The sequence below is a fragment of the Mixophyes fleayi genome, chromosome 2 (assembly GCF_038048845.1).
Source record: "Mixophyes fleayi isolate aMixFle1 chromosome 2, aMixFle1.hap1, whole genome shotgun sequence".
NCBI classification, from domain to species: Eukaryota; Metazoa; Chordata; class Amphibia; order Anura; family Limnodynastidae; genus Mixophyes; species Mixophyes fleayi.
Genome location: NC_134403.1, coordinates 367,426,940 through 367,453,323, shown reverse-complemented (window position 1 = coordinate 367,453,323; position 26,384 = coordinate 367,426,940). Strand labels below are relative to the sequence as shown.

The 26,384-nt window shown below is 41.2% G+C and overlaps 1 protein-coding gene across 1 annotated transcript; it reads left to right on the top strand.

Moving 5' to 3' along the window:
* On the top strand, nt 1-26,384 carry TMEM39A (transmembrane protein 39A). The gene is made up of 9 exons (XM_075197372.1): nt 1-294; nt 16,959-17,146; nt 18,054-18,276; nt 18,722-18,805; nt 19,755-19,909; nt 20,477-20,825; nt 23,697-23,884; nt 24,939-25,059; nt 25,694-26,384. The coding sequence occupies exons 2-9, from the start codon at nt 17,034-17,036 to the stop codon at nt 25,925-25,927; spliced, it is 1,467 nt and encodes a 488-aa protein (XP_075053473.1). The 5' UTR covers nt 1-294; nt 16,959-17,033; the 3' UTR covers nt 25,928-26,384.

Sequence of the window (26,384 nt, the reverse complement as noted above, 5' to 3'; positions counted from 1 at the left end):
GCGCGGCTCGTCGCGGTGTGATGACGCCATCAGCTCGCTCTGCCACGTCTCTCCTGGGCAGCTGCAGAGAGTGAAGGGAAGAAGATAGTTTTGTTTTTTTTGGGGGGGTGACGGAGGCTGTTGCTGCAGAGGGTTGGTCGTATCCCCTGCACCCCACAGCGTGCGCCCTGCACGGGCTCAACATGCACCAGCAGCACCACCGAGCCTGACAGCCAGCCCAGCCCTCAGCTGCTGAGGAAGAGAAGGGGTTCATCTGATGCCTGAGCTGCTGCCCCCCCTCCTGCCTGTGCATGTGTGAGTAACACCCCCACACCTCTAATGCATGACTGTGTGGAGCATATATGGCACCCTGTCATTGCACTGCAATATATATATATATTTCATTATTGCAGCTGTGCATTTACATTGCAATAGGAAGAACATATGCATCATATGCATCTGGAAAGGGACCTTCTTTCTGTAGCTCCTGGCATTGCATTGTGAATGCAGCTGCTGGACTGGAGTTGTATGTTACTTGCCCAGGGACTAATGTCAGAAAGTGTCTGTAAAGTATCCTAAATGCACATTTATTATTGCCTATGCACGTGATAAAGATATTGATAATGCATTAATGTAATGCACCAAGATTAAGCTGCAAAGAAAAGTTTGTGAAAACATGAAATTGTCGTGTAGATGAAATATTGGGTTGGTGGGGGATTAACGTTGGGGTGTTATTGGATGAGTGTATGGTCCCATGCACGACACAGTTGGTTTATCATTGCGACTTTAATACGTAGAGGTAGACAAGTCCAATTAACTTAAGTAAATTTGGGGGTTTTTCGGTGTGACTGTCCATTTCCTCACACCTTAAAAGGTCTTGCAGACTTGTAAACGTGTCTTATTAAATCCTCAGTGCTGCAGTGTGACAACTGTTGAAAATATTTTTTTTACACTGTTATCACAGAAAGTTGCTGTCAACGAGTGTTTATTTTTTACTGACACAATGCAAAGCAACTATACTATGCAAAAATGTATTTAAAAATGATAATAGGGTCCTGCAATCTCAAAGGGGGTTTTGAGGATTGTAAATAAAGGATTTCTAACATCACACAGGCCTCAACTACTAGTGTGGCTCATCTTATGTATAGTATAATAGAATGTCCTATTTTTACTTATTGCTATATGTGCATTTTTTACTGTAAGTAAATCATTGGAGTGTTGGCAACTAATTGAACCAACGCATTTCACCCTAGCAGTGTAGCGTGTCTTTACAAACACTCAGCTCTTCGGTGAAACTGGTTTGTACATAAGTGTTTGTGTGTCTATACACACTGCCAGCTAGGGTATTTATACCCTTTACTGTCATAAGTGACATTAGTATGCACAAATTAAGGTAATCAGAAAACGGTATAACATTGAGTAGTTTATTAAGCTAATATTGAGTGTTGAGTAGCCTCTAGGAACATATATTAGGAATATACAGTTCCTCAGCCTAAAAAGCTGAGAAACTTATAACCGCTCGTCTGAGTATTTTGTACGGATGTCCACCATGCAATGATCGCTCTAGTTTTTAATATTGCAGGCGTTTTAAGTTTGTAATTTCTGTTTGAGTCAGTGCCTTTAAATCTCATTCCCATGTGATCTGTATTCAATTTTTCTGCCCCATCCTTGGCTGATTCTAGTATAAGCGATTCAGAATAGCGCTTTGAAAGTTTCTGTACCTAAACTTTACACATCTCTCTCCAGCTGTTCTTCAACTCCCAGCATGCTTTGCTGTGTGTTGGCTGGGATTTGTAGTTCAGTAGTTACAGCTGAGCCTGTTATATAGTGTTTTATCTCTTACATTCCTGCCTTATGTAATAACTTCTAAGTATGTATTAATAATTAATACCTGATCATCTATTTACTGGCTCTAGGCCTTTTCTGGCTCTAGGCTTTTCCTTTTCTACTGAATTTGTCATCTTGCTGCAGAACTGCCCAAATTCAGTCCTCAAGAGATACCAACAGTTCATGGTTTCAGGATTTCTTTAACTCGTGCAGGTTATTCTGCAGACAGAAATCCTGAAAATATGACCTGTTGGAAGCTTTTGAGGACTGGGATTCAGCATCTTTGCCTAAAGCTGGCTACACAGCAATCTTACCACACGTGCACTTTCTGTAACAATTTCACCAACGACTGAAAGTCCCGATGAGCATGCCGATTCATATTATGTACTATACATTCTTTACCTTCAGATCTGTGATTTTCATGTCTCCTAATCATCTGCTGAAAGATTGTGACTCTGTACACTCTACAGATATACACGGAGGAACTATCGGCAAAATTGTTAGACAGGCGGACGTGAGTGCGTGCACACTTCCACATTTGCCTGACATTGTTCCATCGTTGATCGTGATTTTTTAGGAAGTTTGGAAAAACCAAATCAACAGATGCTATGTGTTTTGGTACGGTAAAAACATGAAGGTGAGAGCGTACACACTCTTCAGGGGCGCTCGCAGGGGGGTTTCTGGTTCTCCAGAAACCCCTCCGCGAACGAACGGGCGCTATGCATTGTCCCCACACAGCAGCCGTACTGTATTGTACTACAATACAGCACTGCGGCTGCTGTACAGTTCGGCATCACCCAAATGGAGCTGCTGCGCATGCGCATCAGCTCTATATATATTTTTTTGTTGGGGGGATTTTCCTGATACCTGTAAAGTTGGGGTGCCTAGAGTCTCTCCTGGGATCTATAAATATATGATGGCTTCCTGTGTGAAGATGGTTTCTGTCTGTAGACTAATGATACCGTAAGTGTAACCATCGGTGAAAATTATTGTTCAGATGAGTCTGAGAAACAGGAATTAAGAGACATAAATGTAAAATAATTGTCAAAGCTTGCAGGGCATGCTGGGAATAGTAGTTCAGTAGCTGAAACGCAGGATGTTCATTTCTGCCATAGGCTCTAATGAAACACTGTCATCCTCTCGTTCTCTTCAGCATGAGGAGTTGTGTGGATTACACCTGGTTTCAGGATTAGTCACGTTGCCGTATAATTTCATTGTGTTTCTTTCAATCTGTGGCCACGGCGCTGTTTCGGTCCATTCCAGGCTTTTCGTTAGAAGGTTTCTCGGGATCAAAACAAACTTTTACTTGCTCTTGATATGTTGATTTTACTTTATATGGTGGTGTTGTAACTACATTAACTTCAGTCAAAGACAGCACAAGTTGCTGGAGAAGTACAAGTGTTATATTAAACACGGAACCCGAAATATCAATAAATATTGAGTAACCTGGGTATAACACCCAAAAGACTTAATTTTTTTATTTTTTTATTTCATATGTAGTGAACTTATAAATTAACTTTAAAGTGCGCTTGTCACCTACAAATTACAAAGGCAGCCATTTGGGGAGGCCAAACCAATGTCCCTTGACGTCGCTGAAGCAGGAAGTGCCTTAAATATTGTTTCAGTCCGCCTCCAGTCTTCAGCTGCTCTGCGTCTGACAGATACATGGGTCCCTCTGCTGTGTGAGGCACTGGGGCATGTTGGTACATGTCAAGGCATCATGGTGCAATATTAAACCAGGTGTCAAGGTCATTGGTATTTCTGTGCAAGAAAAATGGCAGCTATCAGTTGCTATTGGTTACGGCACCATATTGTCCCATTACCTGTGCGTCAGTTTTCAGATATTTTCCCCTACTCTTGTCTAAAGCTGTTAACATTGTGGAGAAAATAATGTAGGATTCTGGCGCCAGTCAGCTCTTTATCAGAAGTTAGGGAAGGATCTGCACCAATCGACATTTATCTAAATAAAATTAGAAGCTAGGAGCAAACTTTGGGCATTTTGATGTTGACCAACTCGCGAGTCTTGTCCAACTCTGTTTTAAAGGACATGTGAGCCCAACATTTTACATTTTCTATAGGAAACATGGATTTTTAAAAAACAAAAGCTATATAATTTCATTCTGAATTCCTGCTGCTGCTCTTTTTGAAAGCAAAACCTCTTCTGCCATCAATCACAAACTGTGAAAACCTCCTGACAAGGAAAACAAGATTGAGAGTAGTCAAAAGCAGAAATGATCGCAATATGCATTTTATTTTATTTTTTTGTGTGTGTGTTTTTTTTTTTTTTAACCTACTTTCAGGTTCATGCGCGAGTCCTCTCAGACCATACCCATATGGTTTAAATCCACCCACTTTTCAGTTTCTTATGGGCTGAAAGCTGTTGGTTCACTCTATCATCTAAGAAACGTTAGTTTTGTTTGTTTTTTTTTTGTTTTTTTTTGTTTTTTATTGTTTGTTGCTGCAACAGGATGGACTTGCTATGCCACCCTGTCTGTTGTGTTTTTGAGGACTGGCTGGGCTTGCCTTGCCACTGTCCTCTTTGTTTTATCCCAAATGCGCCTTCTAACCGCAGTAGGAGGGGCTTTTGCTGCTGCCACGATTGGCTACTTAGCGGCACCTAGAACCATGACCTTCTGGGTAACTCTCGCTGCTAGTGTATACCTGGGCTGGTATCGATGACGTCTTGCCTTCCGATCATGTTTGCTGTGGATGGTTCCCTCTGGCCTTTCACATTGGCCAGAGCTGCAGGGTAGTGGGCAGAGCGGTGGCACTGGAATGCTGGGTTCAACCTCAGAACAGCCGGATAACGGATTAGATTGGTCTAATATGTGGTCACAGGAATTGCAGCAGGTAAGTAGTCATGAAAGCAGGATCTTGAAGCAGTGATGTTTTATTAGCTCAAGTGTCCTAATGAGGACAGTAAAACACCAGTTTGTGGTACTACCGATTTTTCAAGAGTCACAGATGGAATGATGATACATGGTCAAACAGAACTCTTTTTATACAGATTCTGGCACAACTGTTAGCAGGGGGTAACACCGCCCCCTGATGCTAGATGGCGCCGCAACGACTGATAAATCACATTCAATAATTACCATTAGGATGTAATATATCCTTTAGCCGTGGAGCTAACACAATTTCAGCTTTAATTTACATTAATCTGTTATATTCTAATACTTGTATCCTGAATCTACATTGTTCAGACAGGTTCCTGTCTCTTTAATAAGATTGGAACACAGGTGACGGCCTCCTGCTGGACCTTCAGGCTAAACAGGTTTTTGTCACTTTTAATGAAAAAGGTCTAATTAGCCTTAATGAGGATTTCCTCTGGAAGCTACACACAGATTTCCTCAAACATATGACTATTGCTGAATTCAGTACATTTCTAATCCACAGATATAACACATTAATATCAAAATCGGTACATATGCAATGATATAAATTGGAGCCTGCACCACTAATTGAAATAAATTTCTACAGTAAATTATTTCTATGTGATCCAGCCGCAAATAAGTTATTTATAAGCCTTCCAGCCACAGTTGCTCTTTAAACTTTATCGCTTGCCATTTCTGAGTGATAGAGGTAGAGAAGGTCCACCCTTCTGAGCGATTTCAACTGTCGGAAGTGAGATTCTGCGTACAGCATGCTAGAGGTATGCCATTAGGTATTCGGTATTTCAGTCGTATTATCAAGCAAGCATATTTGTTTGCTCGTAGGATATATGTACCTTTTTACTGTCTCTTTAAGATACCTGCTCATGGCAGCTTCCAGTCAGCACCGAATACTCTTTTAGAACTACTTTAAATCCTTAAAAAATATCTGTAGACTTGCGTGCATTTTTAAAGTTGTCTTCATCACGTTTTAATATAAAAAAAAAGGAAGAAGCTGAATTATATAACTGAAAAAAAAACCTGATGTGTGAGGAGGTTGGTGCTTCTTTATCAACCATTGTTTTGCAACCGGGTGAAGACAGATTATGAGAACGTCTCTCATAATGTCCTCTGTAGCAACCGCAGGTTTATAATTTATACGTAGGGGGAGTGATGTCACAACAAGCTAACTGACATGAAGTGCTCTGCAAGAGAACCTTTTTGTCCTGTATGTGATCCACTTATGACTGTGTTCTAAAGATATAATATGGATTCAGATGGAGATGAGTCATTGTTTCATACCACTTTACTTTTGAAACTGAGCTGCAGCAATGTGTTTTATCTTCAGGGTGAAAGGTTGAGTTTGGGCCTTTTAAACCATGAAGTCATTTTTGTGTCTCTAAAATGTTAGGGGAACCCAGGGGAAACTTTATGAACACAACATTTTTCCCTCTTTGGCGAAACATTGCTGCCCAAGACACAGCGCATGTGGTACGAGCAAATAAACATGTTAGTCAAGTGAATACGTTGTTTGCTTTGGCATTAACCATCCCAGCAATTATGTAATAAAATAAATAGTTCTCGCGTCCACACAGCTCTCCGTGATGCCCAACTTCATCCATCCATGGCAGTGGGTAAGAACTTGTCAACGGCAAGTCCGGGTATGGTATTTTTAACCGTTTGCTTGCTGTGGGTCTCCGGCTATGTGTAAAGTCACGTTGGTTAAATCTTTTGCTAAGTGGCCCCCACCCCCCGTAGAGATTGCGGCTTGTGCTTTGTTCATGCACCTCTGACTCCGTCATTTTAAAGTGCCGAACAAAAAAACAAATGATAGGTACTTAGAAGGCAATGGCGACCTGGCTAACTGCGGCGGCACCTTAGCAAAAATCTTTTACGTCAATGGCAGCGCAGTTTTAAAATATTTTCGTTTCATATTCACTGTTACATTTTAAAGGAAATACATTTCTTGTGATTTTATTTCTGCAAATACAAGTTATGGTTATGGCTGCAGGATGGTTCCTCCTAAAGCGCCTACAAGGCAACCAACAATTAAACCATTTTATTTTTGCGTACAATTAATATTTAGTGTGTACATTGAAAAGCGGGTGAGTAGTTCATTTACTGGAGTGACCAACACCCCGTATAGGCTGTTTAGTTTTGAGGTATCACATCTGGCCCCGTTGTCCACTTTCCGTTAAGAAAGTTCTGTCTGTAACTGGACTCCAGTCCACCTTCTTTATATCAGTATTACCGCTACGTAAACGAGGACTCTTCTCCTTCTACTGCAATTACGGACAAGAAACACTTAAGGGTGTAAAGATCATCCATATATCTCCCCGCAATAGACTCTTTCCCTCCGTCTTTGGTCTTAATATTCCTCATTTTTGTTTTTCTCCTTTCCCTGATTCATCTATAAAGGTTTATTCCCCGTTAATCACGGACTGCGACTCTCTCTCAGCCTGAACCACATCTGATTTCTTTCTTACCCTTGTTCTGCTGTACCAGAGACACTGTTCTCCATCTGTTTGTGTCTATTAAAAACATATTTGTTTTTTTTAATTGCTTTTACAGCACTTCTTATCTTTTTCCGTAACCAGGTTGATCTTCGTTTAGTGTGTTTTCTCTCACTTGCTTCACTGCTTGTTGCTTTTAGCATCAAACTCTTAATTTTTCCCACTGCTCCTCCGTTCAAACTCCTCAAAGAATCACAATTTCCCACCTTGACACACAACAATCTTACAATCTTTCTGCTTTGTAAACATTCTCTCCCACGCTTACCTCTGATACTCTGCCGCTATTTGTGTGTATGATAGCGAGACTAACTTGTCTGTGAGTGGGTTCCCTCTGTAAAGAACTGAGAATGTCTGTCTGTATTTTTGCTTGTACCCGCAGCAGAACCCTCCAGCCCCCAACTATTGATACTAATAACATACAGGGATTGAAAGACGTTGGTGCAGTGCAAACAGGAGTTATGTCAGAGCAGGGATTTGGGTAAATATGACTATTCTTCTTCCTCTGCGGCTATGGTAAAATCATGTGTGTGTGCGTAGTGTTTGTAGTGATGCAGGGCCACCAATAAGAATTATGGGGCCCTTGACAATTCTTTATCCCGTGCCCGCTTCTACTCGAGAGGTGAGTTTGAAAAATGATCCGTGTCAGCGACTAATTATTTAATTTTAGAACAGCAATGTTGTTAGGTCTTGGGGTAGGAAAAGTAAAACGACTGCAACAAAATTTTATGCAGAAAAACAAATCTGAAGACATGATGAATGTTGCAGCTGAAACGCGATCAAGGCCAACTGCAAAGGCCAGACCCTGAATCACTGGTTCTTTCAGGAGGCCAATTCTTAAACTGTATCTGAAACATAGATCTCCGAATTGATAATCTAATCAAATTGTTACTTTTTTCTTGTCCTAACATGGATTTTAATACGTGAGTGACCCTAGCCCCTGATAATGCGGTCTGCGGTGTGCACAATAATCTAAGTTCAACATAGAGATCTGGAAGAACAGTTGAAAGCTTCATTCTGCGGATCTCATTGAAAAGGGCGCCAGGGTGGCGCAGTGTTTAGCGTTTCTGCTTCCGAGCGCTAAGGTCATGCGTTTGATTCCCAGCCTGACCGCGTGGAGTTTGTCTGGGTTTCCTCCCACACTCCAGACTTCCCATTGTCCCTGAACACCGCTAGTACAGCATGTTTCTGCAGGACGCCGCCCCTCGTTTACAAATCCAAAGGCTTGGTCATAGGATTTTCCCTGTGCTTCTGTATAAGGTCTGTTGCTTTCACTGTGTCTCCCCTGTTCACGATATAGTGCACACTGAACACCGTCGGACATCAGACAGGAGCAGGGGTCATTACCGTATGCTATAGTATGAACAAGCTTGTGGAATATTAGTGTGAACGAGCCAACTCTCTCAGATTGATCTATTTTTGTGAATTGATCCTGTTTGGTGTCCCTGAGAACTATCTCATTTTGTCTTTAGCCAGCGCTTGTAGTGAGTGAGCGTCTCGGAAGCAGATGAGCGGACGGTTTCCTTAAAGTTCACCAACACTTTATTAACCAGCCGGACAGGCTGTAATCCGCACTAAGACGAGAGGATTTCCAAGGACTGGATCCGTCAGTGACTACACCTTACACTGCACAGCTAGTGATAGAATAGACATGAACGAGGTTGGTAAGAAATAAGAGTTCAGTATTTCAGATGGCAATGCAGAAGGCCTTCATCTAATGTAGGGTTAGGTTGGCTCTTGAACTGAGAAGGAACTACAGGTCTCAGCATGCTATTCATAGCACCCAGAGAGCCGTAAGCTCTGATCTACAGCGACAATGTCTTTTAGTTACATTTGGAGACCCTGTTCAGTTGGCATTTTCTGTTGGAGTTGATGTGGTTTTCTGGTGTCTCACAATCTGCATTTTGTCTTTCTTGTGTCTTTGTCTTGGAAGTTGCTTGTTCCAGAGCTGTATTAGCTTTAATGGTTCGTTTGCCACCTCCCATCACTTAAAGAGAAATGATCCCCTTCTTAAGGAATATATATGTAATAAGCTTTATAAGACAATGGCTGCCCTGTCTCTGTGATGGGTGTTCGCTCATTAACCTGGGCTGGTGCAAAGAACCTTTGTTGGATTAATAAGATGAAACAGCAGCTACTGATACTAATTGTCCCCAGAGGAAGGTATAGTGTAGTCCATATTACAACAGGGACAACATTTATTTTTACCTTTGCACTGTAGCTGGACCAATATGCAATATGTAACACTTAACTTCATGTATCCAACTCCCATTGTCCTATAGATTGTAAGCTTGTGGGCAGGGCCCTCTTACCTCTCTGTCTGTATTACCCAGTATTGTTTTATTACTGTCCCCAGTTGTAAAGCACTACGGAATATGCTGGCGCTATATTAATAAATGTTTATTTAGGTAGTGACCAGCTGCACAATACGTTTCTTGTTCTGTATATTGGATGGAATTCTCAGTATCTGTAGTAATCCTACTTGTATGGACCGTTCCTTAGTACCACTTCCTGGTGTGTATGTTTGATGGAATTCTCAGTATCTGTAGTAATTCCACTTGTATGGACCGTTCCATAGTACCACTTCCTGGTGTGTATGTTGGATGTAATTCTCAGTATCTGTAGTAATTCCACTTGTATGGGCCGTTCCATAGTACCACTTCCTGGTGTGTATGTTGGATGGAATTCTCAGTATCTGTAGTAATTCCACTTGTATGGACCGTTCCATAGTACCACTTCCTGGTGTGTATGTTGGATGGAATTCTCAGTATCTGTAGTAATTCCACTTGTATGAACCGTTCCATAGTACCACTTTCTGGTGTGTATGTTGGATGGAATTCTTAGTATCTGTAGTAATTCCACTTGTATGGACCGTTCCATAGTACCACTTCCTGGTGTGTATGTCGGATGGAATTCTCAGTATCTGTAGTAATTCCACTTGTATGGACCGTTCCATAGTACCACTTCCTGGTGTGTATGTTGGATGGAATTCTCAGTATCTGTAGTAATTCCACTTGTATGGACTGTTCCATAGTACCACTTCCTGGTGTGTATGTTGAATGGAATTCTCAGTATCTGTAGTAATTCCACTTGAATGGACAGTTCCATAGTACCACTTCCTGGTGTGTATGTTGGATGTAATTCTCAGTATATGTAGTAATTCCACTTGAATGGACAGTTCCATAGTACCACTTCCTGGTGTGTATGTTGGATGTAATTCTCAGTATCTGTAGTAATTCCACTTGGATGGACAGTTCCATAGTACCACTTCCTGGTGTGTATGTTGAATGGAATTCTCAGTATCTGTAGTAATTCCACTTGTATGGACAGTTCCATAGTACCACTTCCTGGTGTGTATGTTGGATGTAATTCTCAGTACACTTCTGGAACCTGTTTTTGTAGTGAGTTCTGAAAGCCAGAAAACTGCTGCAGCTTGTGTATCCTCTCATACACAGACCTGGTCACTGAGCAGTTCTCCCTACAGTCACCGTGAGGAGCTCTGTTAAACAATTTAATGACCACAGGAATGATGTGAGGAATATGGCAGAAAAGTAGGCACGGTGCTCTAAATTAGGGGCTAAAACAAAGTATTCTGGATAATAGTGCCCCCATATCTGTACCCTTGTTATGTTGCATATTTCCAGGCACTCTTCATTATTCGCCTTTTTTAGCCATCTGCGCCGTCGTCCAGCAGCCGCACACAGGATACACGGTGCGTATAGAAGATAAGCGTTGTATTTTAGGCTCTCGTGCATTTCATGTAGACTGGTTACATCTTTGCTTCATATCCTCTTTTCTTACTCGCACATTTCACACATCCTCTGCAGGCAGTGTCAGGGTGCAGGTCTGTGTATGCCAGCTTGCAGAGGCATCGTGCACACATCTTGTGCCATCTGCCCGTTGCGTGGGACCGTCCCTTGCTGATACCCAGAACTGGCAGTGTTCGCATTAAGAGCGGATCTGTCATCTAGACACAACTGCATGTTAACCAGACACCATATAAATAAACATGTTACATTTCTGTGTGTCACACATATAGTTTGTTCCAGGGCACGAAATAACAGCCTACCCGACACAAATACTTCAAATTACAGTGCTGCCTTCAAAGACTGTCTGGACCAAAGGAAAAAAATTGCATGGTGTGCGATACATTTCCCCTCCACCTGAAGGGGTAAGACTTCACTATAATGAGGTACAGGGGGTGGGAGGGAGAATTGCAGAGACCAAGACAGCTCAAGCCCCACTCACATCTTTAGGACAGTGATACAAGTTAACAAGTCGAGAATGCAGTCATTTGAGCTGCTGGGATATCCCTGCCCAATGCGAGAATCCACCAATCCACACAGTGCATTTCTGCACTGTGTGGGATACATAAGCACCTCCCTCCTAACAACCCAATCTAATGAAAAATAGACCTATTCAGTGGAATACAATCCCTACTGTTATGTATATTCTTCAGCTTTCAATATTTTTTTTAATTACAAACTGACTTTTTACTTGATCTTTAAAAATAAATCTTGAGGCATGAAGGTGGTTGGTGAAGATGCCCTTACTAATCATGTGTTGAGGTTGTACATTTTTTAGATGTATTATGTAACTGATAAACTAGTGATTACTGTCTGAGAATCGGGCACTTGCCCTTTCATACTCTTTGTTTTATAAAGGATATAATTGTTTTGCACGCTTGCGTAACAGTAACACAAACGCTAAGGACCAAGCTGCCCACTTACATAATACCGCTTTGATCTTACATGTAGTTCTGTGTATAGTACTGATAGTGAGTAATGATGTGTAAATCCTCTATTGTACTTTAATGCAACTTCAGCTGAGTGTCGAAAATTTAAAGGGATATATTATTTCAACGCATCATTTATTTATACATTGTTTTTCTATGACTCTGCGGTGCTGAAGTTATTTAATTTACAAAGCACATAATCTATAAATAATGCATTTCTGTATGAGAGAGCTGTCCTACTGTTATCTTAAACAGAACAGTGCCCCCTCATGGTCATATTATCACGAAATCCATGGTTGCATGTCTTTTTTTTTTTTTTTTTTTTTCTTTTTTTTTTAAATCAGAGGGAGATGGGAGTCAGAGGGAGGTGGGTGCAGGAGCACAGTGTGTGTTAGCTGTAAATTATTCTTTGACAGAAATGTAATTGGAAAAAAAATATAAAAATATTATTTTCCCTTTTATTTATGTGTATTATTTTTGCATACAACTAAATAAGTATCTCTGTCCTGACCTAAATACTTTATTACGTTTTTTTGACCACTTATAAAACAGGACTGCTCGGTAATTATTTTGGAGGGGTGCCTTGAAAAAATTATGGAGACTTTAAGGGTGCTGCGAACTAAAAAAAGTTTGGGAACCACTGGTCTAAGTTATAAGTGCTCCATCTGTGAAACAGAACTCTGCCTTGGCGAAAATAAATAATAAACTTTTATAACAAAATAAAGTGTGAGTAAAGTACTGCTGATAGCGAAAAAGAGTTTCGGGTTGAGGCGAGGACAATTTCTGTGAGTGCCGCTGGGACATCTCTTTAGTTCCGGTCCAATCTTTCCACCTACTGGTCCAGGGTACGACGTCCTTCACTGCAATGGAAAATAAAGAAAACTTTTTACGAGGACAAGAGTAAGAAAAACGGAAACCTCCTCTCTCCAGGGAGCAGTGATGAATTTCACATACGTGTGCCAAGCAGCCGTGCCAGGTTTAAGCGTGTTGGTGCCAGGAATGAGCAGTGACGAGCAGGAGCGTGGATAGAATATGCTGGCTACAGCCTCAGACACGCTGTAAAACATGTATATAAGGGCAGCCTCTTGCAAACATCCACACATTTTTTTAACAAAATGCAAAGCGTATGAACAGAAGAGAAATCTAAATCAGGTCAATATTTGGCGTGACCACCCTTAGTCCTCAAAACAGCATCAATCCTTCTAGGTACACTTGCATACGTTTTTTGAAGGAACTCCGCAGGGAGGTTGTTCCAAACATCTTGGAGAACTAACCACAGATCTTCTGTGGATGTAGCCTGTATGTAGGGATGTAATCCCAGACAGACTCAATGATGTTGAGATCAGGGCTCTGTGGGGGCCATATCAATATTTCCAGGACTCCTTGTTCTTCTTTATGATGAAGATAGTTCTTAATGACATTGGCTGTATGTTTGTGATCCTTGTCATGCTGCAGAATAAATTTGGAGCCAATCAGATGCCTCCCTGATGGTATCACATGATGGATAAGTACCTGCCTGTATTCTCAGCATTGAGGACACCATTAATCCTGACCAAATCCCCAACTTCATTGACTGAAACGCAGCCCCAAACTTGCAAGGAACCTCCACCCTGCTTCACTGTTGCCTGCAGACACTCATTATTGTACCGCTCCCCCACTCATATACTCCTCTGTCTTCCAAAATTGATTTGACGTTTCTATTTAAGGGGCCAATTAGATTTGGCTGCGTTTGTTTGAACAGCAAAAATGCACAGTATTTTTTTTCTTAGTACGGTCATTTTAAAGTTGATTTTTTTTGCTCACTCCTCTCGGGGGTGCGAGTAAAAATCCAGGTTAAAATTACTGTATTACAGGTAATAGTACTAATGCCGCATTAATCCTAGACTAATGTGGCCCCTAAGAGTGAGAGCCACACGTCTTATAGATCCAAATGAACTCTATATACTGGGTAATCCCACTTGCACAACATAATTGATTCAGTGATGGTTAAACGGAGATCCTACACCATTTCTTTTGTTGTTCATTGAAACTTACCATTGCCATATTTCTATGACTTCTCTCACACAGTGGGGTGATGAATGCAGTTATGCCGGCTGTACTTCTTAAAGTGAAAACCAATCCGATACGTCACCCTAAACTCCGTGTTATCAATACTGACGATTGCAGCCATTGATCCTGTCCTCCCTAGTTTATTATAAAAGCCGCTTTGCGCTTTGTGTTATCCCAGCATTGTTCGGTGATGTCAAGTTGAGGCCTTTATCACGGAGCTGATCAGACATTATTCAATTAGTCTGGCAACTCAACTGTTCATGGAAAGAAAATCTGTGCAGTGTCCAAAACAGATCCAATCTTCCCGACCAGGTCGTTCAGACATTTGATAACTTAAATTGATAACTGCAGTACGACACGAAGTGTTAACATTGGATTTTGTCTGTTGTCTAATCAGTTGATACAAATAAAACAAAGGATTATAATTTAGACAATGGATTGCTCTGTGCTGGTGGCACAACTGCTTCCTGTTTCCATAACCTTTTTAATACTGTCTTTGTTATTTAAATGAGCCTCCGATGACTGCAAAATGTCAACTTTAATAAATACACATTGCATATGAGCCTTTCCTTCTAGCAAATTAAAAAAAAAAAAGATTGTTTTTCTGCGCCAGCATTAACTTTTGCATCTGTGATTTGTTTAGTTTGTGGACGAAGGACATGGTCGCGGGTGATCTTAAATCTGATCATTCTGCAGCAATTCAGCGGCTACGGCATGGCTGTTTTATCGCTAATTATCCGATAGTGGAGTCTAGAGCCAAGAGAGTCTTTAGTAGATCTCCGGAGTGAGTAGAGGGAGAGAGACTATACCCCTGTCCAGGTCTCATGGTGAGACATTATTCAGATCAGTAAGATGGGAATAAAACACTAATGTGACGTGTTATTACTCCAACAAGACGCTGCTTTATATTGAAAAAGGGTTGTGTATCAGGGCATTGTTGATAGTGCCGCCTTTAAGGCATTCCTAGGGTGCTGAAGCCAGTGGAGGGATCTATAACTTTGATTACAAAATGTACTTTCTGTGTCACGTTCATGTTCTTCGAATGTTTTCTAAAGTTCCAGAAGGTCCTTAACTAGTGTAGAATTGGTTCTATGGTAGAGGCTTCTAGAATCTGAACTACAAGTCTCAGCAAATCCTGCCAGACACGCCTAAGTCTAGTTTAATGAGTAGTCCTCATCTCTGGTCAAACATGGATTGTCTTTTCTTATGCGTCTGGTTATATTTGGGGTTAATATTCTTTCCCTTCCCAAACGCGCGTGTGATTCACGTCCTGTTCTTGACTATCTTTCCTGGCAAGGGAGATTCAGTCTAAAATTATAAAGGTTTCAAATAGAAGTGCTGCTGAAAACCATCACCGTATATTTCAATAATTGCTTTTTGTTTGACACGTAATCTGTGAATGATAGGGGGGGGGAGGATTGTTAGATGCACACTTCAGAATTTCCTGTCTTTAAATCCATTAAAGGACGCTACAGGAAGCCACCTTATAGCCTAAAATAGCTGATCTTAAAGAATGAGAACTTGATTTGACTGGAATGTTTTCGTGAATTGGGAAATGTTATGAATTCTGTGAGTGTTTGGACCTTTGCAAATACATTTATGTATGTGGCAAGATGCTTCTTCATATTAGGTTAACTTGTATTTTAGGCTATGTAGCATTTTGCATATAAATTAAAGGGATTAAATAGTACAAAGACCAGCCTCTTTGTTTTACAATTAATTAGTGTTTTATTTGCTCCAGTTTATGTGATCTCATTGTATGATTAACACGAACTTCCAGATGAACAACTTCCGAACGGGAAGTTTGAGGAGTTTAAGGTGCAGCTGTTACCTCCTTAAATCGGAGGGGGCTGTCTTGTGGGCTGAACCATGAATTCATGAGATTGCTGCTTATCGGTTCACTGTGCTTCTAGTTAATTATTAATTCATGACAATGTCTCCAGTACATGTATATTAACTGTTAATACCGCACCTGCCTTACCTTATCTTTATGAGGTGGAAAGATTAGATTAAAGAATCACAAATACCAGCTTCTGTAATGGAAACTTCCGTCCAATCCCTGTATAAATCTGTCAGAGACACATTATTTTGGCTCCAGGGCATTTTGCCCCAGGGCCAAAATTCCCTGGGGGAAATTCTAAACCTGTTCTCAATGGAGTCTACCTCCAAACACCACTCTCTGGGAGCATATTCAATTACAATTCGCGGCTGCGATTACACGCTGCCGCACGGGTTCCGGCACAAAAATCCACGATGTTGCGCTACCATAATGACGCTTTATACACACAGCCGTGAATCGTAATTGAGTATCCCCCTCTGTGTCCCCCCCAAAAAATTTTTTAACAGAGTGACACAAAGACTCTATGGGGCATATTCAATTAGGTTTCACAGTAATGTGCATTACGGCGGACTGGAAAAGTGCGCAGTATTGACGGTAATATGGTACCGCAATAACGCAGATTTTCCTACGCAACCCTATGGGGTGCGTATGAAAATCCACGTTATTTCGGTACCGTGGATTGACTTTGCTGACCGGAAACCTAATCGAATATGCCCCTATTAGCTCTCCCAAGTTTCCAACACAAATAGATCCAGTGTAACCTGGATTTTCTTGTAATGAATAGACAAGCCAGTTATTGTTGAATCTATTTTTATGCATCTACAAGTGCTGTCTATCAGGGGAGATTAGAATCGGCACTTCCTTCTGCCTGGAGTGCCCAGGGAAAGTTCTGAAATGTTCAGCACTCCCAGGTTATCATGAATGCAGCGTTCAGCGTGAATGCTGCATGCAGTGATTCTACAGTCGAGGACCATCGGCAGTTTCCTGTCCCCGCCTCTGGATCCTCCAGGATATCACCTACAGTCCCTGTCTCTTTATACAAAGCTAGGGGACATGTGTTACGTGTCCATCTCTGTATTACGAATGGTCCATCCTATGCTGCGGCCTAGTATTCATCCATTGTAATGTTTCCTTTCTCCTCTCAACAGAGCTGAAAACACCTGCACGCTGTATTCCAGGCCTCGGAGCGGAGCTGACTGGTGGACGCGGACTGGCACATTGTCATGCCCGGTGGAAGAAGGGGTCCAAGCCGGCAGCAGTTGAGCCGTTCAGCTTTGCCTCCTCTGCAGACTTTGGTTGGCGGGACTTGTGGCAATGGCACAGGGCTGAGAAACAGGTGAGACCAGGTGGGCCTGCCGCTAATTACATGCTCCGAGACTACAGTGTTACACAGTAGCGGGTGTATGTATTACATGTAACACAAAGGGGGTAATCAATTTTCAGCAAGTTGTTGTTTTGTTTTTTTTAACGCTGGTTTTTTTTTTTATAATTTTCGAGCGATTCAGTTCCATTTTTAACGCTCAGGTTTTTTTTCATGAAACTGTCCTCTCGCGCTCTAGTAAAAGGTCTATTGAAAGTATAGGGTGTGCGAGAGGCAGCTGCGTTAAAAGCTATTCAATTGTTTTTTAACGCGTGGCGGGTCAAACAGGCCAATATGCTGTTTTATCTCGCACCTCTTTGGGGTGTGTTAAAAATAAAAAGCCTCTGAAAAGTTTTTGAAATCCTGTAATAACGTGGAAAGAAGTTAAACTTATGTTTATCACTAATGTCTAACTTGTGTAAGCTGATTTTCTTGTGAAAAATAATGAAATAAAATAAACACAAAAATAAATAATTACATTTTTTTTATATGTTTTTTTTTTTTTATAAGTGGCGGGGGGGGGGGTAAAAAAAACTCGCTAACAATTAAATACCCCCTCCCCCCCAAAGTGTTTTAGTTGTTTGGATTTTGGTGTATGTATTTAAACACCTTCAACTTATTACATTATACACCACCTTTGGGCACAACTAAGTTGTACAACTAAAAACTAAATTTTAGTGTTGTGGGGCAGCCCCTTTTTAGTTTTTGTTAACACTTTTCAAAGTGTTAAAAGAAAAGGCGTTTTTTTTTTTTATCTTTATTCCTGTCCTCCAGTCTCTATTATTCTGAGATTGGAGGACAATCGTTTTTGTTTTATTGTTCTTTTGTCCTGTAACCACGCACACGTATTTGGCGTGCATATTATCGTATGTTTGTCTTCCAGGAATGGTAGTGCCGTTGGCCTATCCGCCCCTCCGATAACTGCCTTGATTACCCCCGAGCCGGTACGTCACTGCTGCATTCCAGAACTGCCCCTGGACGGGAGTCTTCTCTTCGAGTTCCTCTTCTTCATCTACCTTCTGGTCTCCCTGTTTATCCAGTACATCAACATATATAAGACGGTGTGGTGGTACCCGTACAATCATCCGTCCTCGTGCACCTCTCTGGTGAGCCGTCCTTATCTCTAAAACATGCACTAGGTGGATGCCTTGGATTCTTGTTATTTGCAAACAATTTTAGTCTCTTTATTCTGACATTTAACATTTGTTGATCCGGTTTTATTTTAATATATTATGGAAACACCTATTCAAGAGAATGCACTTCTGGGTAATACTATCTAGACTGCCGGCCTTTGGCTCAATGTTTTACCTACTGAACATAAAGTGTGGATACAGAATTTCTTCCTCTAGACAGCCTGTTTTGTCCTAGTTAAAGCTCTACAGTGCAGTATAGGGCTTTCCCTTGCCCAGGCATCTATTCTCTTAAATAGACGTTGCTTTTGTTTTTTGTTTTTTTTTTGCATATTGTTTCTATAGAACACCTTAATTATCTCCCTGTTTTCCTCATTGTTTCATTGATAATGTCATATTAATATCTATGTTGTTCTTGCAGAATTTCCATCTCATTGATTATCACCTGGCGGCTTTCATCACTGTGATGTTAGCGCGACGCTTGGTCTGGGCTCTCATTTCACAGGTTAGTCGCTCCTCCTGGTCTTACCTTGGTATTTCTTGGGCTGTAGACTACAGATAAAGAAATGTGTGTTTATATGGAGCATGTTTAAAGGGACACGTATCATAAATCTGTTTAAATTGGAACATAAATAGGTTGTATGAGTTTCGATATATACTCAAGTTTCCCTTAAAGGATACTCAGTTAGGATCTTTTATGAAGCATAATGCGATGTTAATTGTAACACTGATTTTCTATTAGAACTTTGCTTTAATAAACAGAATACGGAGGGATTGTAGAAGTCAGACTTTTTTTTTTTTTTTTTACTTGCATGTAGTTATCGCATCCAAACGTTCATGAAGTCCTAGCATATAAAGATAGATAATTGTCATGATATCCTACAATCCAGTATAGATTTGTTTATTTTTTATTTATTTATTTATTTTTTTAAACCAAATTACTTTGCTAATCGTAAATGTCTGTAGGAACATAAAAATAAAGCTATATTTGACATTTTTTAAAATCGTCTGATTTGCCTTTTATTATGTTTTTTTTGTTGTGTTACGGAACTTTTTGCAGAAATATCCCTCATTTTTGAAGATAATTTTCTTTATCCCCAACATTAATACATTTTCTAATCATTATTTGCAGTCTCCACTTAATAGAATGTGGTCCCATTAAACAGAGGCTGCCCCCTTTTATAGACAAGCAGGTGCAAACCACACCATTGTCATCAACATTCTCTTAACAGAGCCCCCAAAGGGAGGTTTGTGCAGACTTAAGCTCGATTGACCAGACATTCTGTATTTGGAACCCAGAAGTAATCTGCCGCTTCTGATTGGACAATGGTCACTCAATTGGCAGCGTAAAGCGAAAGGTTACTCCCACGTTCCACAGGCACAGAACCCCCGTCATGTGTTTAATGACTTCTCTCCAGGTTTAACGCGCTGTAATCTCTGCTTCTCTCCTTCAGGCCTCTCAGGTAGGTTCGGCGTCCATGGTCCATTACAGCGCTCTGATCGCCGCCCGCCTGGTCCTGCTCACGCTGTGCGGGTGGGTCTTCTGCTGGACCCTCGTCAGCCTGTTCCGCAACCATTCGGTTCTGAACCTCCTGTTCCTGGGCTACCCGTGAGTTACCGCTTCCTCCTCTGTGCGCACGCAGCAAATGCCGTAAGGGCGTAGAATTAAAGATCGATATAGGAGTATAATGCTCTCCTGCTCCCTATAGATTATACAGAGACGGACGGAGGGCCACTGTAATACAGCTTTATCCAGTATGAAAAGCTTCTTGTCTATAAATCTAAATGGTTTTTAACATGGTTGCAAATATTTGACATCTAAACTATTATTATGGGCGTAGATTGTTTTCCCTACACACCTGCCAAGACCTTGAATCTAGGGTGGAGTGTAGCGGGGTGGAGTGTAGCGGGGTGGAGTAAATGACGCAGAAAATTCCCCCTCCCCAATGAATTTATCTGTAACATCTGCCGCTGGAATATATATATAATATATTGCATACATTATATTGGTGAATGTTACCGTTTGTCACCGTTGTCTTGCATAAGGCACCATGTATTCTACATTTAGTGTTCCTTATTTGAGAGCCGTATTCCTGCACCCTGTACTTTGAGACGCTGCCTGCTGCTGTATTTATTCCGCTGCTAATCTTGCCCCCGTCTTTGCCCCTCTCCCCAGGTTCGGAGTATATGTACCTCTCTGCTGCTTCCACCAAGACAACCGGTCCCAACCTCTGCCCACGGACTGCGGATACCTCGTACAGGACTCCTTAGTGGAGGACGGTGCTAACGGCGTGACCGGCCTGGTCAGACCCAAAGACTTCCTCTCCCTCCTGCGCGAGTCTCTGAGGGAACAGTTTCACTCTCCCCCACCCATCCCCTCACACAGCTGCCCGCTCTCCCCGGACCTCATACGCAACGAAGTGGAGTGTCTGAAAGCGGACTTCAACCGCAGGATCAAGGAAGTTCTCTTCAACTCCCTCTTTAGTGCCTATTATGTGGCTATTCTGCCTCTGTGCTTTGTAAAAGTACGTCTGTGTTATCAACCGCTAAACTATAAGTACTATAAACTTCTGCAACTTACCTAGAATTCTCCCAGGCTCTCTGCTTATACCTACAAAGCTCCTCTCACTTCTACCAGAGCACAGCCTCTTATTCTATGTGCAGGGGGTTAGGGACTGAGTGTACCCTAAATGGCTGCAGTTTGCAATAGTTATTAAGCTGAGAAACTCGCACCATGTCCTACACTAACTATAAACATGAATCAGTCTGGATTTCAGCACGATCATTGCTACGTTTGTTTAACTAGGTTGAGTCATACCTGCACTCTGATTTAAAAGGCAAGTACTCCCCAAGCAGCTAATACACTGAGAGATTCAATGACCCGAGATTTCACTTTATGTTCATTAAATACTTGTGACAGGGGACAATACTTATTAACTACTTATTGTAGTTCCCCTCTCTATCCAACGTGTCCCTACTTGTCTAACAACTGCTACAGCTGGGAGAGTATTTTGGTGTGAGTTGGTCCGCTTAATATGTATTGCGTTATGTGGAACCAACATTCAGTCGATAAGGTGATTTTTTTGATATTTTTAACCTATCTAGTTGTGTGCTTGCGATTGCAGCTAAGTGAGTTTCAGAAGATAATTGTCTGAGCTCTATAATCGCTCTTTTTCACTATTCACTAGAATAGGACTTGGATGACAGACTTGTATTACTGATATTTTGTTTTGCATTGTTGAAACAATTTTAATGCAATTTGAAAACCGTTAATCCTAGAACTGCAGATAGGTAGATAACTTTAAATACAGAGGGTGAAATAAGTATTGAATATTTTTCTCGGTAAATATATATTTTATGTGGCTATAGTAATGAAATGTATACCAATTGTCAGCAACAACCCTTGCAATCCACAAATGCAAAGAAATCTAACCATAGATAGTCCATAATTTAAGTTTTGTTTTGTGTAACAATGTGAAATGACACAGGGAAAAAGTATTGAACACGCTTCCTGAAATTTATTTAACACTTTGTACAAAAGCCTTTGTTTTGTTGGTAATGACAGCTTCAAGACGCCTCCTGTATGGAGAAACTAGTCGCATACATTGCTCAGGTGGGGTTTTGCCCCATTCATCAACGCAAATAGTCTTCAAATCTTGAAGGTTCCGTGGGCTTCTTCTATGAACTCTGATCTTTAGTTCTTTCCATAGATTTTCAAAATTGGATTCAAGTCAGGTGATTGGCTGGGCCATTCTAGCAGCTTTATTTTCTTTCTCTGAAACCAATTGAGAGTGTCCTTGGCTGTGTGTTTGGGATCATTGTCTCGCTGAAATGTTCACCCTCGTTTCATCTTCAGCATCCTGGTAGATGGCAGCAGATGTCTCAGTACATTTTTCCATTCATCCTTCCTTCAATTATATGCAGTCTGCCAGTACCGTGTGCAGAAAAACAGCCCCACTCCATGATGTTCCCACCTCCAAAACTTCACCGTTGGTATGGTGTTTTTGTGGTGTTGGTGTTTTTGGGGTGATGTGCAGCGCCACTTCTCCAAACATGGTGTGTATTATGGCATCCAAAGAGTTCAATTTGGCTCTTATCTGACCACACTATATTCTCCCAGTATTTCACATTCTTGTCCAAATGTTGTGCAGCAAACTTTAAACAAGCTTGAACATGTTTTTTCTTCAGCAAAGGAGTCTTGTGTGGTGAGCGTACATACAGGCCATGGCGGTTAAGTACACATTATTTATCGTTTTCTTTGAAACAATTGAACCTGCTAATTCCAGGTCTTTCTGAAGCTCTCCACAAGTGGTCCTTGGTTCTTGGACAACTCTTCTGATCATTTTTTTCACTCCTTTGTAAGAAATCCTGCGCGGTGAACCTGGTCGTGGCCGGTTTATGGTGAAATTATGTTCTTTACACTTCCGTATTATGGCCCCAACAGAGCTCAGTGCAGTTTAGAGATCCTTCTGTAACCAATGCTATCAGTATGTTTGTTTTGCAGCAATAAGGTAGCGAAGGTCTTGAGAGAGAGCTCTATGCTTTTACCCATCATGAGATGTTTCTTGTGTGACACCTTTTTATAGGCCATCAGTTATGGCTGAACCAGCTGCCAGGATTGCTTTCTAATTACTACTGATAGATTTCAGCTGGTGTCTTGGCTTTCCATGTCTTTTTGCACCTCACTTTCATCATGTGTTCAATACTTTTTCCCTGTGTCATTTCACATTATTACACAAAACTTAAATTATAGACATCTGTGGTTTGATGTCTTTGCATGTGTGGTTTGCAAGGGTTGTTGCTGACAATTTTGGTGTAAAATTTGCTAAAATAGCCACTTTAAATATATATTTAGTGAGAAAAATGTTGATGTGGTGTTCTATACGTATTTCACCTGCTGTACATATATTTTTTGTAACACAGAAAAAAGATATAATAATGCTTACAAATCATGATTTCATTTGGGGTAAATGGGTATAAGGGAACTATAGTCATTCTTATCTCGTTATATTCTCAAAGTTCTCACTAAATTTAAAATAGGACTTTAATCTGCTAACACCTTTCTTATAAACCCCCTTGCTTACCCCAACTCTAAAGCCATATGTGTTCCACCCTTGAAATCCCCTGTAGTTGTGGAGTTACTCATCTCTCATTCAATCAACTACATTCGTGTCTTATGCCGTAAATAATTCTGAGTGCTCCCTGCAGATTACTTCTGTAGTGTTGGACACAGGAAATCTGTGATGCATTGATAAATGTGTCCCCCATGGAACAGAGGTTCTCCAATATTCCTACATGTTTCTGATTTTGTTTTTCTCCATATATAGTTGTACATCTGTTAACAAATAAATATCTATCTATATCATGTTGCCTGACCACGGTATCTTGTCTTTTAGAGCACTCAGTATTATGACATGCGCTGGTCGTGTGAGCACCTCATCATGGTGTGGATCAATGCCTTCGTCATGCTAACCACACAGCTGTTGCCATCCAAGTATTGTGACTTGCTCCATAGGTCTGCGTCCCACCTCGGCAAGTGGCAGAAATTGGAGCACGGGGCTTACAGCAATGCTCCGCAGCACATGTGAGAGTCCTTTTTATATATTTATTTATTTTTTAAAAAAAAGAAGAAAAAAATCAGAATAATGATGTATAACTTTATATATCCCGCGTGTTAGTAATGTCCTAGGCTCCCATATATTGGTGCCCCCTAGTGGCCAAATTATCAAGGAAAGGATAAAGTTTTGGTTTATCGAGTAGCCACATTTAGACTGCTCAGAGACCAACGTATTGATAGTCTTTTATTATTTTTATTCCGCTGAGAGACCTCTGCTGTGCGGACAGGCCTTTTGTGTTATTTACCATAATTCACCAGGAATTGGTGATATCACCGAGACGTGAGGCACGTCAGACATAATTTGTGGCAGAGTCTGAGAAACATCTTTCTCCCTTTGCTCTGGTCACCAGTGTTTCCTGAGTGCTCCCTGCAGATTCCTACTGTAGTGTTGAACACGGGAAATCCAGATCGCCTCTGCCACAGCGCCCCTAGTGTTTACTTGCTCTGACATAAGCTGTAGCATCCAATCTCCTGGTATTGCATGTTAAAATATGCTTTACCAGTTAAAGTAAATTGGTAAAAAAGTTGGGGGTTTTTTGTTTTAAAAAAGACATTTTAGATTTATTGTACAATTTGGCCCAAACATACACCAAACCAATCTAATAAAGTACACCTAACTGCTATCCTTTGTAAGCTTAAGAAGTAAATAATGGCTTGAATTAATTGTGTAAAAAAAAAAACAAAGAAATATAATATTAGTTATTCCCTCGGAAACCACAGCAATAAGGAAATGGGGGGGGGGGGCGCAGAGTGTTATAATTTTGTCTTGGACTACTGCTGGTGGAAGGGTTATAATAATGCATGTTTTTAGGGTAACCTGTCCCCCTTTTTAATGAAATGTTAACTGTAGCATTAATAGAAAAAAGTAAACACATACTGTGATGTTTTATTGGAATCGGCAACTTAATCAGAAGGTAAAGCCACCGTATAGGTAAGCTCAGCAGAAAGGAGAATATATTTCTTCATTGCACTATGCTTGTATGAGGATTCCGTCTTACATGTGGTCTTCTTGTCCCCCCAGCTGGTCGGACGGCACAGTCTGGCCACAGGGCGTCCTGGTACGACACAATCGCAGTTTATACAAAGCCATGGGGCCATATAATGTAGCAGTGCCTTCAGACTTCTCCCACGCCAGATTTTATGTAAGTACAACCTACCCAGTAGATCTGCTGGATACCATCCACCTTTTTCTGACACCGTTCTATGCAAGTTTTATTTGGACTGTTCTCCTGAAATAAAATTTTCACATGTAAAACACGAATTATCTCTTCAGTACCGTTTTTATGATAGCTTTTAGCCTCTTGAGAGCTACAGCCATCCTTTGTACAGCGGATTTGGGTTCTCCTTTAAAGGAGGTCAGAGTTCACATGCCGATGGTCAGAGGGCAGCATAACTCCTGGATATGTTTTCAATGTGAAAATGTTATTTTGGGTGGAATTCTCGATTTTTAGAATGTTCGTGTCACGTATTTCATGACTGAGTAACGTTGTCAGTTCCTGAGTCGTTAGGATACTTCCTAATGAAGACTGACACCGCCTAATGGGCTAAACATCTACAAAACGTAAAATATATGAAGCTCTTAGCTATTCCTGAGCGGCAGATTTATAGGTAGTTGACTCGCCCCCCGATCCAAGCTGAAAGTGTCCGGGCCGTGAAATTAATCCCCCCCCTCTGGTTTGTTTTTGGCAGCGACAATCATTCAGCGGGTGGGGATTGTGCCGGGAAATGCCAACCGTGGTCATTCTGAAAGACGTCTTTTCTCTTTTCTCCCCGCAGTTCCTGTTTCACCGGCCGTTACGGTTACTGAATGTGCTGGTGGCGTTGGAGGGCGGCCTGGTGCTCTACCAGCTCTACTCCCTGCTCCGCGCAGAGAAATGGAACCACACCCTCTCCATGGCGCTCATCTTGTTCTGCAACTACTACGTCTTGTTCAAACTGTTACGGGACAGAATAGTATTGGGACGGGCTTATTCTTATCCCCTCAACAGCTCTGGACTGAAGCCCCACTGACTCCGAGGAAGCCCTGCCAAACCGGACAGATCGGGGAACAGCGTAACCGCAGAGGAGGGGGGAAAACAAGAAAAAAAACTATTTTCATACAGTTCTATTTTTTTCTGCCAATGTTTATAAATATTTAAGATATTTTATATTTTGTATACTATTTTTTTTTTTTTTTTTTTCTCTTGTGTTCACCTGTTGGACAGAGCTGCCACCGGCATACCAAAATGTCTTCGGTTTGATAGCGCAGGTATTATCGTATACGTATACAGTATGGGTATATGTGCAGGTCCTATACAGCCCCTTGTACCATCTTAAAAAGGGGGTAGGACGACGAGGTGTTTCTAGCGCCCCCTGGCGGCTGTCCTTCTGTTCACCAGATTCCAGTGCCACTCGCCTGTGTTAATGATCGCAGAGCTTGATAGTATTGACAAGAACAATAAAAAAAAAAAAAAATATTTCATTTTCA

Coding starts and splice junctions, on each gene's coding strand:
- TMEM39A (XM_075197372.1), top strand. CDS start 17,034: ATGCCCGGTGGAAGAAGGGGTCCAAGCCGGCAGCAGTTGAGCCGTTCA. Junction 17,147..18,053: donor GGCACAGGGCTGAGAAACAG/GTGAGACCAGGT, acceptor TTTGTCTTCCAG/GAATGGTAGTGCCGTTGGCC. Junction 25,060..25,693: donor TCTCCCACGCCAGATTTTAT/GTAAGTACAACC, acceptor TTCTCCCCGCAG/TTCCTGTTTCACCGGCCGTT.